The sequence below is a fragment of the Canis aureus genome, chromosome 1 (genome assembly GCF_053574225.1).
Source record: "Canis aureus isolate CA01 chromosome 1, VMU_Caureus_v.1.0, whole genome shotgun sequence".
Taxonomy (NCBI): domain Eukaryota; kingdom Metazoa; phylum Chordata; class Mammalia; order Carnivora; family Canidae; genus Canis; species Canis aureus.
In genome coordinates, this window is record NC_135611.1 from 86,379,756 (window position 1) to 86,396,330 (window position 16,575).

Genomic DNA, 16,575 nt, shown 5'->3' on the forward strand with positions numbered 1-16,575 from the left:
CTGAGTATTTAGCCTAAGAATATGAAAACACTAGTTCAAAAAGATGTATGTGGGCCTATTTATTACAACATTATTTACAACAGTCAAATTATGGAAGCTGCCCAAGTGTCTATGTATAGATGAATGGATAAAGAAGATATGAGATAGACACACACACATATGTAATATAGATTATATAGATTATCTATATTATATATAATGTATATTTATATACACACACAATGAAATATTACTCAGCCATAATAAGGAATGGAATCTTGCCATTTGCAATGACATGAATAGATCTAGAGGGTATTACGCTAAGTGAAATGAGTCAGAGAATGTTATATACTATATGATTTCACTCATATGTGGAATTTAAGAAACAAAACAAAGATAAAAAGAGATAACAAAACGGACTCTTAAATACAGAACAAACTGATGGTTTACCAGACAGGAGGTTGGTGGGGAATAGGTGAAGCAGGTGATGGGGATGAAGAGTACACTTACCATGATGAGCACTGAAGAATGTACAGAATTGTTGAATCACTATGTTGCTCACCTGAGACTAATATAACACTGTGTGTTATCTACTGGAATTAAAAAATTTTTTAAAGAAAGAAAGAAATGCATCCCTCTAGGACATGCCATTCCCCAATTCCTAGAATGTCCACAGGAAACACTACAGCCATACCCTCACCCTGGCCATTACTTAGGGGGCCCAGAGGACAACACTGGACTTGGGAGTTTGAAGATCCAGGTTTCAGGCTCTGTTCAGTCTTTGCTCAGTGACTTTTGGATCCAACCCATAACTTTTCAGCTTCTTCCTTTCTTTGTTTTTAAGTATCAATTACCTCACTATCTGTTGAGAGGATTAAATGAGAGATAAGTAATATAATTTGTGTACATGTCATACTGGGTCACCCATTTAATGGCTCCCCTTGGTCTTCAGAAGAAATCTAAAGTCCTTAGCAAGGCCTTTGCCTTCAGACCTCATCCCAATACTTCTCTTCCTCTCCCCCTGCTCTATGTACATTGGCCTCTTTCTCTTCATTAAACACCACGTTTACTCATAGCTCTGCAACTTTGCCCTTGCTGGGGATAAGAAGGATCAGAATGCCGTCCCTACCCTACCTTCAAGGAGCTCAGTCTAGAGAGGGAACTTGGTTGCAAATTGATGCCTAGTGAGGTGCTGCTGTAGCAAGAGCTACCTAAGCACAGAGGAAAGGAAACAAGACTTTTCCAGGTGGAAAAGAAGGGAGGGGAAGGCTGAGAGTGGAATGTGACTCATAGCAGAGGCACTACAGACCAGGCTAGGAGGGCTGTTGAAGGAGAGGCACTGACACTTTGTTTTTTCTGTTTGTTTGTTTTTTTAAAGATCTTATTTATTTATTCATGAGAGACACACAGAGAGAGGCTGAGACCCAACAGGCAGAAGTAGAAGCAGGCTTCCCGCAGGGAGCCCCGTGTGGGACTTGATCCCGGGACTCTGGGATCACGCCCTGACCCGAAGGCAGATGCTCAACCGCTGAGCCACCCAGGTGTCCCGCACTGACACTTTTTGGTAAGGGAGTGATATGATACAAACACCAAAACTGGAAAAAGTAAATAGAACGGTAAATGCTCATTCTCCTCCTCCTCCTCCTCCTTCTTCTTCTCCTTCTCCTTCTCCTTCTCCTTCTCCTTCTTCTTCTTCTTCTTTTTGGTAAATACTCATTCTAAAATTCACCCATATCCACCCATCTTGAGAACCTGGACTATTATGAAGAGAACAGTAATACCCCTTAATTAAATCAATCCAGAACCTCTCAAATTGACTATGGTAGAAGTCTCTCATGGTGGGAAAGAGACAGACGGGCTTGGAAATCTTAACCTTCTCCCCTTCCCCCTGTGAATAGGGAAAGAATGGGATTTTAGGTGGGGAAAGATTAGGGGCCCCAGCTAGGTTCTGGGGATATTTCAGGTATGCAGATGCAGCGATAAAATGAAGACAGAGATTAGGAAAATTTAGAGCGCCTTATCTCAATTACTAGGGTTAAGATGTTTTTCTAATAATTACATTGTAACCACAGAAAATAAAAATAACCCCAAAAACTAATCAGGCCTCAAAGGAAGACTTAACTATAAAGATTAATCAGACTAGCAATAGATATCTATAGATCACAGATGTCACAGAGACAAGAACTCTCAAACAATGTGTAAGTGTCATGTCTAGTTCCAGGCCACTGACCCGACTACCCCCAGGTTTCTGGCAAAATCCTAATAAAAGAACAGAGATGAAAAGACCTCATTGGCAACCCGGTTGGGACCCCTCTCACTCTCTAGAGATTTTTCTATATCCTTGCCTAATAAAACTCTACCACTTTGCTCACTCTCCTTTGTGAGATTTATTCTTCCACTCCATGGGACAAGAACATTGCTCCCCCCTGCTTCACCTGGATAGAGCTCCTTTCTCATGGCTGCTGTGACCACAAGGCCTGCAGAGGGTGCTGTTCTCCTTCAGTTCTCAAGCAGAGCTTTAGCGCTCAGCAGGGAGCCAGCATCAGAATCCCCTGGAAGGCAGGACACATCACTGGTCCCCATACTGACTTTCGGATCCAATGTGTCTGGGTGGGATCTAGAAACGTGCATTACTAATGAATCCCCAGGTAGAGGCTAATGCTGCTGGTCCAAAGACCAACTTTGTGAACAGTGGCTCACAAGCATCTAAGACTCTTCTTTGTTATCTTCAAAAGTACAGGTAAAACAAGGCCAGAACAGGAAGAAAATAAACAAACAATAACCAAAAAAATAGAGACACTTGGATGCCTCAGCAGGTGAGCACTGCTTTCAGCTCGGGGCCTGATCCTGCAGTTGAGCGACAGAGTCCCACATTGGGCTCTTCGAGGAGAGCCTGCTTCTCCCTCTGCCTATGTCTCTGCCTCTCTCTCTCTCTCTTTTTCCCTCTCCTCATCTATCTCTCTGTCTCATGAATAAATAAATAAAATCTTAAAAAAAAGAACCAAGAAAATACAGAGCAAGACCCAAGCATATAATATGACTTATACTATGCAGATCTGAGTTCTGAGAGCCCTCTGAGTTCTGGCTTTCTGATTGAGAGCCGGTCTCTCTTCCCCAGCTTCTTTCTCTGGGGCAGATGAACATCCCCTATTAAGAGAGTAAGAAGTTTTATCCCTATAGCTTAGCAGGAATAAGACCAATGAGAACATAGTATGAGAACCACATAATCTGAACAAGTGAAATACATATAAAATAGGAAATCTTTTATTTCCTTAACAGTGTCATTTATTTTATAGCTCCTTCCAGTTTCTAGGACAAAGCTTTGTCCCCAGTGTGTGCCTAACAAATGTCTGAAGTGAATGGAATTATAGTTTACAACATCTCTTCACACACAGAAATATAATCTACTTCACCAATGTTACTCATTTGTTCTTACTCAGCTATATTTATCCAAAGAACTTTGAATCATGTATTATTTTTATCAGTTATTGCAGCAGCTTTCCAGATAGCACACAGGCTCAATAAATGTAGGTCTATTCTTCTTTATCTCTGTACTATGTCTTCCTTGGTTCATTATCTTAGAAACCTGTGCTCAATTACTAGTCTCATATTTATTTGGGTTGTAGCTTGTCGTGACTATGGGCTGTTTTTGAAGAAAAATATGCATAACTTTTTTTCCTTACAGCTAATCAATCACTAGCTACTATTTCATGTCCTCTCTGATCCTTTTGGGAACTAAAATTAAACTTCCTCACTTATGTTTCCCTTCTTGAGCGACAGAACAAAAGGAAGTTATAAAGAGAGTGAGAGCCAGAGCAAATGAGTTAGAGGAAAATGGAGACACCAAGAGGGGGAGACAGAGACAGGGAGATAGGGAGAGACAGAGACAGAGACGCAAAGCAATGCTTCCAGGAGGATGAATCGCTCTTCCCACAAAGCTACCCACACACTCCCCAAAACACCTCACAAGTCCCTCAACCTGTAAGTACAAGCCTCAAAAGGCTGAGTCACCACCCTAGCCCTACATAATCTGCTTGACCTGGTTCCTAAGGGAATTACGTTTTGTCTTAGTCACTTAGGGATTATTCCCTTATTCTTGCAGTAGCCACCTGTCTTGTCCACCCAAGGTGATTAATGGACTATAGGCATTTTTCTGACATCAATTTCATGCAACCACATTTGTTTTTAAAAGACCAACCAGGGATTCCTGGGTGGCTCATCGGTTTGACGCCTGCCTTCAGCCCAGGGCGTGATCCTGGAGACCAGGGATCGAGTCCCAGGTAGGGCTCCCTGCGTGGAGCCTGCTTCTCCCTCTGCCTGTGTCTCTGCCCTTCTCTCTCTCTCTCTCTGTCTGTATCTCTCATGAATAAATAAAAACTTTAAAAATAAAAGACCAACCAGAGACTGAATGAAGTAGAATTTGGCCTCAAGATTCTCATTCGGATTCCAAAAAATTGAAATTATACAAGGTTAGGAAACAAACACAAACTAACAAAAAATCATAATAAATTAAAATGTGGCAGCTGTTTGCCAGCCTCAGCCAGAAAGTAATCTTCCCTGAAAGAATAACAACTTGGGGAAAAAGTGTCATGCTTGCAGGTCTTTGTGGATGAAGGAATTTAAGAACAATTAGACTGATGATTCATGAGTGAAGACAACTGGTTTATCACATTTGATCCCCATTACTAGCATGGTGAGGAAAATGGGTTTCATTTTACATGTGACAAAACTGAGGTTCAGATTCACCAATGATCACATAGTAAGAAGCAGGAAGTTGAACCCAGTCCCCCTAACTCCTAGTCTTGTGCTCTAATAAGTATGTATGGGCAAAGTGTCAGCCCTCAAAACTTGCAACTCTTGATCTCAGGGTTGTGAGTTTGAGCCCCATGCCGGGTATAGAGATGACTTAAGAAATAAAATCTTTAAAAAATATATCTCACAAGGTTATGCCTAAATTGACATTCACCCATAGAAAACATAGTCATCTCATAAAAAAGTCAAGGTTGCTTGAAAAGACAATAATATGTGAAGTTGAAAGAGGGATGACCATCAAGAATTAGGTGCTTATTTCAAAACAATACCAAAGAAAATATCTTTTTTATCCTTTAATTTCCGCTCAAAGTCTCTTCATAGAATGTGCTATTTGTTCTGAATCAAGGGTAGATAGACATTTGCTGAAAGCTTTAAGTAGGAAAAATAGAAGCTCAAAACAAAAATACAGAAAAGGAATCCAGAAAAAACAATTATAATGTACAAAGCAAAATAATATACTTTTTAGACATTATCATTATTTTCAACAAGACAAGAGAATATAGTTCATCTATAAAAACTAAACAGGATGCTATGAAAAAGGAATAAAAAATTTTAAAGTTTTTAGGGATCCCTGGGTGGTGCAGCGGTTTGGCGCCTGCCTTTGGCCCAGGGCACGATCCTGGAGACCCGGGATGGAATCCCACATCAGGCTCCCGGTGCATGGAGCCTGCTTCTCCCTCTGCCTATGTCTCTGCCTCTCTCTCTCTCTCTCTCTGTGACTATCATAAATAAATAAAAATAAAATTAAAAAAAAATTTTTAAAGTTTTAAAAAAATTAGAGTTCCTAAAAATCCAACAGATGGGCTGGACTACAAAAATTAAGTAAATTTCCTGGACTGGAGAACTACAAAAGATACAGAGACAGAAGTCAGGGAGAAAAGACAATAGACTGAGACAAGAAATCAAAGATACCTATCAAGTAATTCATAGCAGTTCCAGAAAAAGTAAATAGATAAAACAAAAGGAATAAAATTATCAAAGAACTGATATAAAAAAAATCCAGGGACACCTGGGTGGCTCAATGGTTGAGCATCTGCCTTTGCCTCAGGTCATGATCCCAGGGTCCTAGGATAGAGTCCCACAAGGGGCTCCCAGCGGAGAGCCTGCTTCTCCCTCTGCCTGTCTCTGCCCCTCTCTCTCTCTCTCTCTCTCTCTCTGTCTCTCATGAATAAATAAATAAAATATTTTTAATTTTTTTTAATTAAAAAATATCCAGAACAGAAGAACATAGTCTTCAGTTGAAAGAGCTCACGTGATTTTAATAAATGAAAAAGAACCCAGCATATCATAATAAAATTTTGGAAGAACAAGATAAATTAAGGATTCTAACCACTTTCAGAGAGGAAACACAGGTCACAAACAAAGGATGAGGAATCAAAAGGATATTTAATTCTCAACAGCAATACTAAAAGGTATTAGGACAATTACTTAAAATGTTCAAGGAACCATGCCTGACAAATTCTTTATCAAACTACAAAACATGTGTGAAGGTAAAATAAAGACATTTATAGATGTGCAAGGGCTCCAAAAATTTACTTCACATGCCCCTCATTTAAGATTCCACTGTAGAGTATGTTTCACAAAATAAAGGAGTTATAACCAAAACAGTAACAACACAAAAAGCAGCATTGGATACACACACACATATATATATACTATATAATATGTATAAACATACAGAGATGGACTATGTAAATCAGTAATAATTAAGTCTAATTTGAAAAAAAAAAAAAAGTCTAATTTGAGGGAAAACCAAAAAAAAAAAAAAAAAGATAGAACTAAAACCCTGATAAAGATAGTCTGTGAGGCAAAGTCTAAAGTCTTTGAATTGGTGGAAAAGAGCAGAGATACTAACTTCGATTTTGTTAAATACCCATATTAAGATTTTAAGGTTAAAAGGAAACAATTTTTAAAAAAAATTTAAAAATAAATAAATAAGTTCTTAAAAATAAATAAATAAAGGAAATAATTAAACCTTCATACTGTCTTGAAGTAAGAACTGAAATTAAGAGTAACCCAATGGGGAATCCCTGGGTGGCTCAGCGTTTTAGCACCTGCCTTTGGCCCAGAGCGTGATCCTGGAGTCCCCAGGATCAAGTCCCACATCAGGCTCTCTGCATGGAGCTTGCTTCTCCTCTGCCTGTGTCTCTCTCTGTCTCTCACAAATAAATAAATAAAACCTTAAAAAAAAAAGAAAAAAAAAGCATAACCCAACAGCCCTAACCAGAAAGAAGGCTCTTCCTCACCAAAGAATTCCCCCTAATATATGTAAAAGGAAGAAAAATTTAGAAACTCACAATTTTGTAGCCCCTAACAAAACAAACAAACAAAAAAATGAGTCCAGGGTGGCCTGGGTGGCTCAGCGGTTTAGCACCGCCTTTGGCTCAGGTTGTGATCCTGTAGTCCCGGTATCGGTATCAGTCCCTCTTTGGACTCCCTGCATGGAGCCTGCTTCTCCCTCTGCCTGTGTCTCTGCCTCTCTCTGTGTCTCTCATGAATATATAAATAAAGTCTTAAAAAAAAAAACTTTAAAAGTAAAGTTATTTATTAAAAATAAATTCAGAAGTGGGGCACCTGGGTGGCTCAGTTGGTTAAGCACCCAACTCTTGATTTCAGCTCGGGTCATGACCTCAGGATCAGGAGATGGAGTTCCACATTGAGCTTCTTGCTGGGCATGGAGCCTGCTTAAGATTCTTTCTCTCTCTTTCTCTAACCCACTCCCTTTCAAACACCTTCTCTTGCTCACTCTCTCTCTCTTTCTCTCAAAAAAAAAAAAAAAAGTTAAAAAAATAAATAAATTCAGAAGAAAGCAATAATGGATTAGGATGAGAAAGTAAAGAAGTTAGAAATAAATTTGAATATATCAGGAGTCATAAAAAATATAAATGAATCCAATTTAAAATTTATTTAAATAAATTTAAATTTATTTAATTTTCAGTTAAAAAACTGAGATTAGGGGTACCTGGTTGGCTCATTTCCTTAAGAATTCGACTCAGTCTCAGCTCAGATCTTGATCTCAGCATGATGAGTTCAAGCCCCACACTGGGCTCTATGCTGGGTGTGGAGCCTACCTAAAAACAAAAACAAAAAAACTGGGATCCCTGGGTGGCGCAGCAGTTTGGCGCCTGCCTTTGGCCCAGGGCACGATCCTGGAGACCCGGGATCGAATCCCACGTCGGGCTCCCGGTGCATGGAGCCTTCTTCTCTCTCTGCCTGTCTCTCTCTCCATGTCTATCATAAATAAATAAAAATCTTAAAAAAAAAAAAAAAAAACTGAGATTGTCAGACTGGAAAATTTAAAAATCCAGTACTATCTCTTCTAGAAGAGAAAAATCAAAGATATAAGAACACAGAAAAACTGACAGTAAAAGAATTGAAAACAAGATATGTGTATATATGGGCAAACATGAACAAAAAATAAAAGCTGTTATAGTGGGGCACCTGGGTGGCTCAGATGGGTAAGTATCTGCCTTCAGGTCAGGTCATGATCCTGGGGTCCTGAGATGGAGTCTGCTTTTCCCTCTGCCTCTTTCCCCTGCTCTTGTGCACTCTCTTCTCAAATGAATAAATTAAAAATCTTTTTAAAAAAATCTGTTGTAGCCATAGTAATATCCAAAAAAATAGAATTCAAGCAAAAAATGTTATTAGGTTACAGAAGTTCACTAGATTGATAAAAGTTTGAAGCACTGAATTGTGGTATTTTCATAAAATGGAATACTCCAAGAACAAAGAAAAGGAATGAAACCAGGAAAAACAGTAAGTATAGAAAAATGTGTGCAATATTACACCATCTCTCTATATAAAACCAGGCAAATGATATTATATATTATATTTATTATAATAATGTAATATATAACGTACATTATATTTATGATAATATATATTACACACACTATATGCACACACACATATATGAACTATATGCACGTGTGTGCGTGCACATGTATATAGTTTAGCAATGTGTAGACATAGGAGAGGATTATAAGGAAGCACATGAGGATGATAGAACATGAATTAAGAACAGTGGCTCCTTTTGGGGTGAGGTATACACAGCAGCATCAGGGTATTAGAAGCATTTCGCATGTTAAACCACCCTGTGTACAATGCTGTTCATTATATTTTTTACATTTCATGCTTTTTCAAAGATGATGGGATGAGAACATGTATCTACTTACCATCGTTGTTTGAAATTTCGTTGTAATCGTAGAAAGAAATATTTTTAAAAGAACCAATTCCTAACAGCTCCAGAAACAACAGAAAAGGGGATACTGATAATCAGACTAAAAAACACTGGGGGGTACCCGAGTAATAAAAGGAGAGAAACCACAGCCCAAAATACACAGCAGGCCCAAGAGAAGAGCAGTCCTCTCTGAAGAAACTTGAAGCTCATAGTCATAATTCAAAGCATAGCTCAGAGGCACCTGGGTGGCTCAGGCAGTTAGATGTCTGCCTTCGATTCAGGTCATGATCTCAGGGTTGTGGGATTGAGCCCCATGTTTGGCTCCCTGCTCAGTGGGGAGTCTGGTCTCCCTCTGACCCTCCCCCTGCATGCTATCTCTCTCTCTCTCTTTCTCTCTCTCTCTCAAATAAATAAATAAAATCTTAAAAAAAAAAAAAAAAAAAAAAAAAGCATAGCTCAGTTACTAACACCCAGAAAATTCTCCAAACACAACTGTTGACCAGATGATTTAATCAGTTAATTAAGGGATCTGCCTGAGGCAATCATCACAGAATAGCTGGACCAAACTGACCCTTCTTCCCTCCCTCCCCTCCTCCTGGTGCCCCATCCTCCTCACACTAAGCAGCAGCCAACAATGGCTTTTGAGCCCAGTATAAAGCTTCCTGCATGGAGGAAGCTATTATTCCTTCCTTCTCCTCTGCCTGTGTCTCTGCTCCTCTCTATCTCTCTCTGTGTGTGTCTCTCATGAATAAATAAATAAATAATCTTTAAAAAAAAAACAACAACGCGGGCAGCCTGGGTGGCTCAGCGGTTGAGCGCCACCTTCAGCCCAGGGCCTGATCCCAGAGTCTCAGGATCGAGTCCCGTGTCAGGTTCCCTGCATGGAGCCTGCTTCTCCCTCTGCTGCCTGGGTCTCTGCCTCTCTCTCTCTCTCTCTCTTTCTCTCATGAATAAATAAACACTTTTCTAAAAAGTGTTTCTAAACACTTTTCTAAAGTGTTTCAGCTTTCTAAAAAGCTGAAAATTAAAAACAAAAAGAATCCAGTGCTTTCTAACCCAAAGATATGTAAAATACTGACTGAATCAAGCTTAGAGACATATTTTGTTTGAACTGTTTCTGATGGTTTCTCCATCGCAGGATATTTACTAAATTGGGATCTGTCCTACCTGATGATAGATATTTTTATTTTGAAGTCCTGTTGGGACTTTCTATCTTTTTGTAATTGTGTCTCAATGGGCATTTAATTAAAAGTGAGCCAGAATGATGATTCGGGGAAGGGTTCTTTAGCTGCCCACTTAACCAGGAAGGACTTAGGCACAGATTTTATTTTTTTTATTTTTTATTTATTTATTCATGAGTTACAGAGAGAGACAGAGACAGAGACAGAGACAGAGACACAGGCAGAGGGAGAAGTAGGCTCCATGCAGGGAGCCCGACATGGGACTCCATCCTGGGTCTCCAGGATCACACCCTGGGCTGAAGGCGGCGCTATACCGCTGAGCCACCCGGGCTGCCCAGGCACAGATTTTAGAACCAACCCCTAGAAGTTATTCAGAGCACTGCACATACTAAACACTTTTAAATAAAAATCTAGGTTTTCAGCTTTTCATTAAAAACAAACAAACAAAAACAGAACACTAAGGACCAGGCATGCTGGACCCCTCAATTCTGAATGACAATATCATGCTGGACCTGAGTTTATCCTTTTCAGGGGCTGAGTCCATAACAGCTTTGGTCCTTAGCCTGCCTGGCCTCTGCTAGCATTTTAAGTATTTCCTTCTGCCTTAGGCCCACATTTCCCAGACATTCCTGATTACTAAACAGGTTTCCCAGGCCTTGCCTTGGAGGTTTTGATTTGATGGGTGTTATAGGTTGAACTGTGTCCATCCCCCCGCCATTTCCTAATGTTGGAGCCCTTAGTCCTTAGTAGGATCTGAGTTTATCTGGAGATAGGGTCCCTATAGAGGTAATCAAGTTAAAATGAAGTCTTTAGGGTGGGCCCTAATCCAATAACTGGGGTCCTTATTTAAAGGGAAAGTTAGATACAGACACTTTTTTTTTTTTTAATTTTTATTTATTTATGATAGTCACAGAGAGAGAGAGAGAGAGGCAGAGACATAGGCAGAGGGAGAAGCAGGCTCCAGGCACCGGGAGCCCGATGTGGGATTCGATCCCGAGTCTCCAGGATCGCGCCCTGGGCCAAAGGCAGGCGCTAAACCACTGCGCCACCCAGGGATCCCTAGATACAGACACTTGCATGTCAGGTAAATGATGTGAAGACACAGAAGCCAGTCATCTACAAGCCAAGGAGAAAGGCCTGGAACACGTCCTCCCCCTACAGTTCTTGGAAGGAACCAATCCTGCCAACACCTTGATCTTGGACTTCCAGATGCCAGAACTATGAGACAATACATTTCTGTTTAAGCCACCCAGTCTTACTTTGTCACCAAAGCCCCACAAATTAATACTGTGGGTTTGGTACCAAGTCTGGAAATTTGTACTTTAAGTAAATATAACACACACAGCCACACTTTGCAATGACCTGTGAAGCTTAAAAAGAATACTGATTCTGGATCCCAACTCCATAGATTCTGAGCTAATTCCTCTAGGATGGGGCTTTAGCATCAGGACTTGCTATATCTCCCTAGGTATCACAATTGAGAACCACCAGTTGGGAACACTGTTCTAGGACATCAGATTTAATGTTAATGTACCAGTTACATTTTTATTTCACTTATTTTTTTTTTCCAATTCTTAGTTTTCTCATCTGTGAATGATGTTGATTAGCTGCCATTTACTGGGGCCCTCTGATGTACCGGTCACTTTATAATTTATTTCATTTAACCACAAACAATCCATACACTGGATCCCTGTTTACAGTTGAGGTAAGTGATCCTGAGATTAAATGATCTAAAGTTGGGGCACCTGGGTGGCTCAGTCAGTGAAGTGTCTGATTTCAGCTCAGGTCATGAGATTGAGCCCCACATTGGGCTCTGCACTCAGTGGAGTGTCTTATTGAGATTCCCTCTCTCCCTCTCCCTTTACTGCTCCCCTTCTCCATTTCAAAAAATAAATAAGTAAATCTTTTTTTTTTTTTTTAATGATCTAAAGTGATCCACTAGGGGCACCTGTCTGGCTCAGTTGGGATAGCATGAGACTCTTGATCTTGGGGTCATGAGTTTGAGGCCCATATTTAGTAGAGTTTACTAAACAAGCAAAAAAAAAAAAAAAAAAAACACAACTTTAAAAAAAATTTTTAAAATAAAGTCATCCATCAGACTACATTATCTGCTAATGGTTATACAGGTCCCTGAATGGTAGTCTATGCACCAATGTCTCTTTTCACTCTACCGTTTAGTCTCCCAACAAAATAGAGTCAAACCAAATGATTTCTAAGAATGCATCCAGTTCAAAAACTCTTTAATTTTAAGATTCTCAAAATTGGGGCAGCCCCAGTGGCTCAGCGGTTTAGCACCGCCTTCAGCCCAGGGCCTGATCCTGGAGACCCAGGATAGAGTCCCACGTTGGGCTCCCTGCATGGAGCCTCCTTCTCCCTCTGCCTGTATCTCTGCCTCTCTCTCTCTCTCTCTCTCTCTCCCCCTCATGAATAAATAAATAAAATCTTAAAAAAAAAAGATTCTCAAAATTGTTGTACTAATATGTCTATCAACAGTGCCTACAAGCTCCAGACCCTTCTAACTATAAATTAATGAATTAATTGAATTCTCTTTTTTAATTTAATGTTTCAATTTTTAAAAAAGGATTTTATTTTTAAGTAATCTCTACACTCAATGTGGGTTTAAACCCATAATCCTGAGATCAAGAGTCACATGCTCTTCCGACTGCGCCAGCCAGGTGTCTCTCACTTTTTTCTTTTTAAGGCAGGAAAGCATTAACAATTCACTTAAATCTATTTCAAAGCTCATGAAAAGTGTTGGTGGTTCAGTCAGCTAAGCATCTGACTCTTGACTTCAGCTCAGGTCATGGTCTCAGGGACATGAGATCAAGCCCTGCATTGGGGTCTGGGCTGGTATGCTGGGTCTGGCCTGCTTAAGATTCCCTCTCTCCCTCTGCCCCTCCCTTCCCATTTGCACTCTCTCAAAAAAAAAAAAAAATTAAAGCAACATTATAGCATATAAAAGAGAGCTCTGATGAGAGGAGGCTACTAGATGGAGGTTCACAGAGTTCCTTTTTTCCACATGTTTAGTAAGGCTACATTTCCCCAACTGGCCTGAGATAAATTGCTTCCTGCCATATACGCTGGTATTACCTAAGTAATCTGCTTAAAGATGTTTTAAATTAAAACATGAATCATATGCCCTATCTTCCTCATAATTGCTACCAGTTTCCAGAAGGATCACAGTACGTCTCTGCTGATGAGTTCATCCATCCAGTTTATTTCACATTTATTGAGGGCCTACCACATGCCAGACACTATGCCAGGGACCTGCGGTACAATGGTGAACTGGACTCCCTGCCCTCATGGAGTCTAGAGTAAGTGGGAGACTGTGGTCAATGTGGTCCCTTAATGAGCAAATGAAAGATTTTGAAGAATGCCAGAAAAAAAGAAAGAACACAGGATGATGAATGTAGAGTTTGTGGGGTAAGGATATCTAGATGAGGCAGTCAGGGAAGACCTCTCTGAGGAAGGGATATTTAAGCTGAAACCTGAAGATGAAGAGACACAGGCAAAGAGCTGGAGCACAGTGTCCTAGCATGAGAGTAGTTAATACAAAGTTCCTAAAGAGGCGATGAAGTTAATGTGTTTGAAGGACAGCAAAGGCTGGTGTGGCTGAAAGAGAAAGACTCTATCAGATGAAGTTGGGTTAACATCAGTAAGTAGGTTAAGTAGACAAGTCTTCCTTCATACCTTGTCAAACATCTACCCCCATTTTCTCAAGTAACCACCTGCCAAGGAGGGCCAGACCAAGAGCTGTAAAGTGAGGCATCTGGGCCTTGAGCTTCCGATGATCCTGACATACCTCCAGTTACAATCATGGCTCTAGGAGATCACAAGCTCAGGGAGACAAGACCTTCCAGTATTTGGTGCTCCTGTGGCCATTATTTCTGAACTCAAAAATATAACAATTCACTAAATTGTTACATTATTTACAACATGGAGAAGCAGTAAGTGTTATTAGCACATCAACTTTTAGACAAGTCAAATAAAAAAATGGATACAACTTCTAGGGGTTGGTTCTAAAACCTGCTTCTAAGTTCTTCCTGGTTAAGTGGGCAGCTAAAGAACCCTTGGGAAAAAAAAAAAAAAAAAAAAGAACCCTTGGCAAAATCATCCCTCTGGCTCATCTTTAAAATGCTCATTGAAACACAATTACAAAAAGATAGAAAGTCCCAACAGGACTTCAAAGTAAAAATGTCCATCATCAGGTAGGACAGATCCCAATTTTCAGTAAATATCATGTGATAGAGAAATCATCACTGGCTGGTTCAAGTTATGACCTCTGAAACTAAACTCTGGAGCCAGAGGAAAGTAGAACAAAGCCTCCACTGGAGATTGAGGTGGGGGGGTTGGCGATGGATATTAAAAATATTTAGGGCAGCCCAGGTGGCCCAGCAGTTTAGTGCCGCCTTCAGCCCAGGGTGTGATCCTCGGGGCCCGGGATCGAATCCCACATCAGGCTCCCTGCACGGAGCCTGCTTCTCCCACTGCCTGTATCTGTGTGTGTGTGTGTGTGTGTGTGTGTGTGTCTCATGAATAAATAAATAAATAATCTTAAAAAAAATATTTAACAACTGGTAGCAAATGGTCACAGATCAATCAGCATGGGGCTAGCGGCAAACCCCTGCTTTGTGTACCGGAATATGAGCAGGAAGGAGGTAAGTGTCAGACCAGTTTCCTCTCTTCTCACTTTCTCATCCACCACGGAGAGTCAGGGATAGATCAAGAGGTCACTCCAAAACTATGGGACCTCTTCTGAGGCAGTTACAGCCACTGTCACACCCCTAAGCCCAACTATTACTTTCTCTCTATCCATTCTCAGTCTACAAATCCGAGAAATGCAACATGACCAGTCATGATATCTGATGCTGTTTGCAAGCTCGGGAGAGCTCTGGAAGCAAGTGTTGCTCCCTAGGCATTGTAATTTTTCATGTACTACTTCTGGTCAAAAATAAATAAATAAAACAGGATAAGACAAAAATTTCACAAGCTGATTCAGATTAACCAGGAAGAAATCTCTCTCTCTCTCTCTAAAATAAACAAATAAATAAAAATATTTTTTTTTTAAAGAAAATCTAAGATACAGTGAGTGGGGGAGAAAGCATGTTGGAGAACAATGTGTAATAATATTATATAATTATATATTATATATAATAATAAATAATACCTCCTGTATATAAAAGAGAACATAATAAAAATCTACTACCTTTGAGAGCAAATAAAAAAGTTCTAGAAGAACACCACGCTGGATGTTCTTGATTTTGTTCCTCCACCTCGAATCTTCAACCTTCCCCCCTCGCTCTTGCTCACAGCCTCATTGTTGTGTTCCAGGGATGCACTCTCACTTTGGGCTGGACTTGGCAAGAAGGAGGTAAAGCTGGAGAACGGAGGGCAGAAGGGTGTGATGGGTGCTATTTATTTTCCAGCCACAGCTATTAGTGGGCAGCACTTTCCTAAAACCCTCTTTAGTTCCAGTAACTGTTCTGTTCCCTACTTTTGCACCTTGAGCCCTAAGCAATCATGTTTCCCCCACACCTCTGCTTCTGCGAGCCCTGGCATGCGTGATCATCCTTGGTTGGTTTTCTTTAACCATGCACAAAACTGTGTAAATAGTCCCTCCGTCAGAACTTCCTCAGCTACCTCACTTGAACTTGCCATCTATTTCATGCTGGATCCAAAATGACACAGATATTAAGCTGATGGATCTTAGGGATAAAATGGGGATTTTTTTTTTTGTACACTGCTTTATATATTACATACTAATGAAACATACAAGTCTATTGCATATTTAAACTTTTTTAACATACACTTTTTTAAACTTTTACTTTAAAATAATTGTAGATTCACAGCAACTCGCAAAAATAGTAGAAACAATGGAGTCAAGGTCTCCTGTAGCCTTTATCCAGTCTTGCCCAATAATTACATCTCATGTAACTATAGGATAATATAGAACAATAACAAAAATCAGGAAACTGACATTGGTACTATACAAGGGCATAGTTCTTTTTTTAAAAGATTTATTTATTTATTTTAGAGAGAGAACACGCACACACGAGCAAGGGGGAGGGTCAGAGGAACAGAGAGAGAGAGAATCATTCAAGCAGACTCCATGCTGAGCTCGGAGCCCAACTCAGCGCTCGATCTCACCACCCTGAAATCATGACGTGAGCCAAAATCAAGTTGGCCACTCAACTGACTGTGACCCAGGCACTCCTATACCATACAACGGCCTAGTTCTATGCCATTTTATCACGTAGATTCATGTAACCCTCTCAGAATCAGGATACAAAACTGTCCCATCACTATAAAGCTTTCCCTTATGCTACTCCTTTACCATCACACCCCCCCATCTCCCCCCACCCCACAACATCCCTAACCGCTGGCAGTCATTAATCTGTTTTCCATCTCTATAATTTTAACATT

General features: G+C 40.2%; 1 protein-coding gene across 2 annotated transcripts in view; it reads right to left on the reverse strand.

Annotated features, from left to right (window-relative positions):
• C1H9orf85 (chromosome 1 C9orf85 homolog) overlaps window positions 1-16,575 on the reverse strand; it is a 117,889-nt gene that overhangs the window by 14,360 nt on the left and 86,954 nt on the right. The window contains exon 3 of one of the 2 annotated variants that reach the window (XM_077907161.1): window positions 7,844-7,862. The exons of the other annotated variant lie outside the window; for it this stretch is intronic. Coding sequence (XP_077763287.1) covers window positions 7,859-7,862 — 4 coding nt within the window. The 3' untranslated portion in view covers window positions 7,844-7,858. Of the gene's footprint in view, window positions 1-7,843; window positions 7,863-16,575 lie in introns of those variants that run through there. 2 annotated transcript variants of the gene reach the window in all.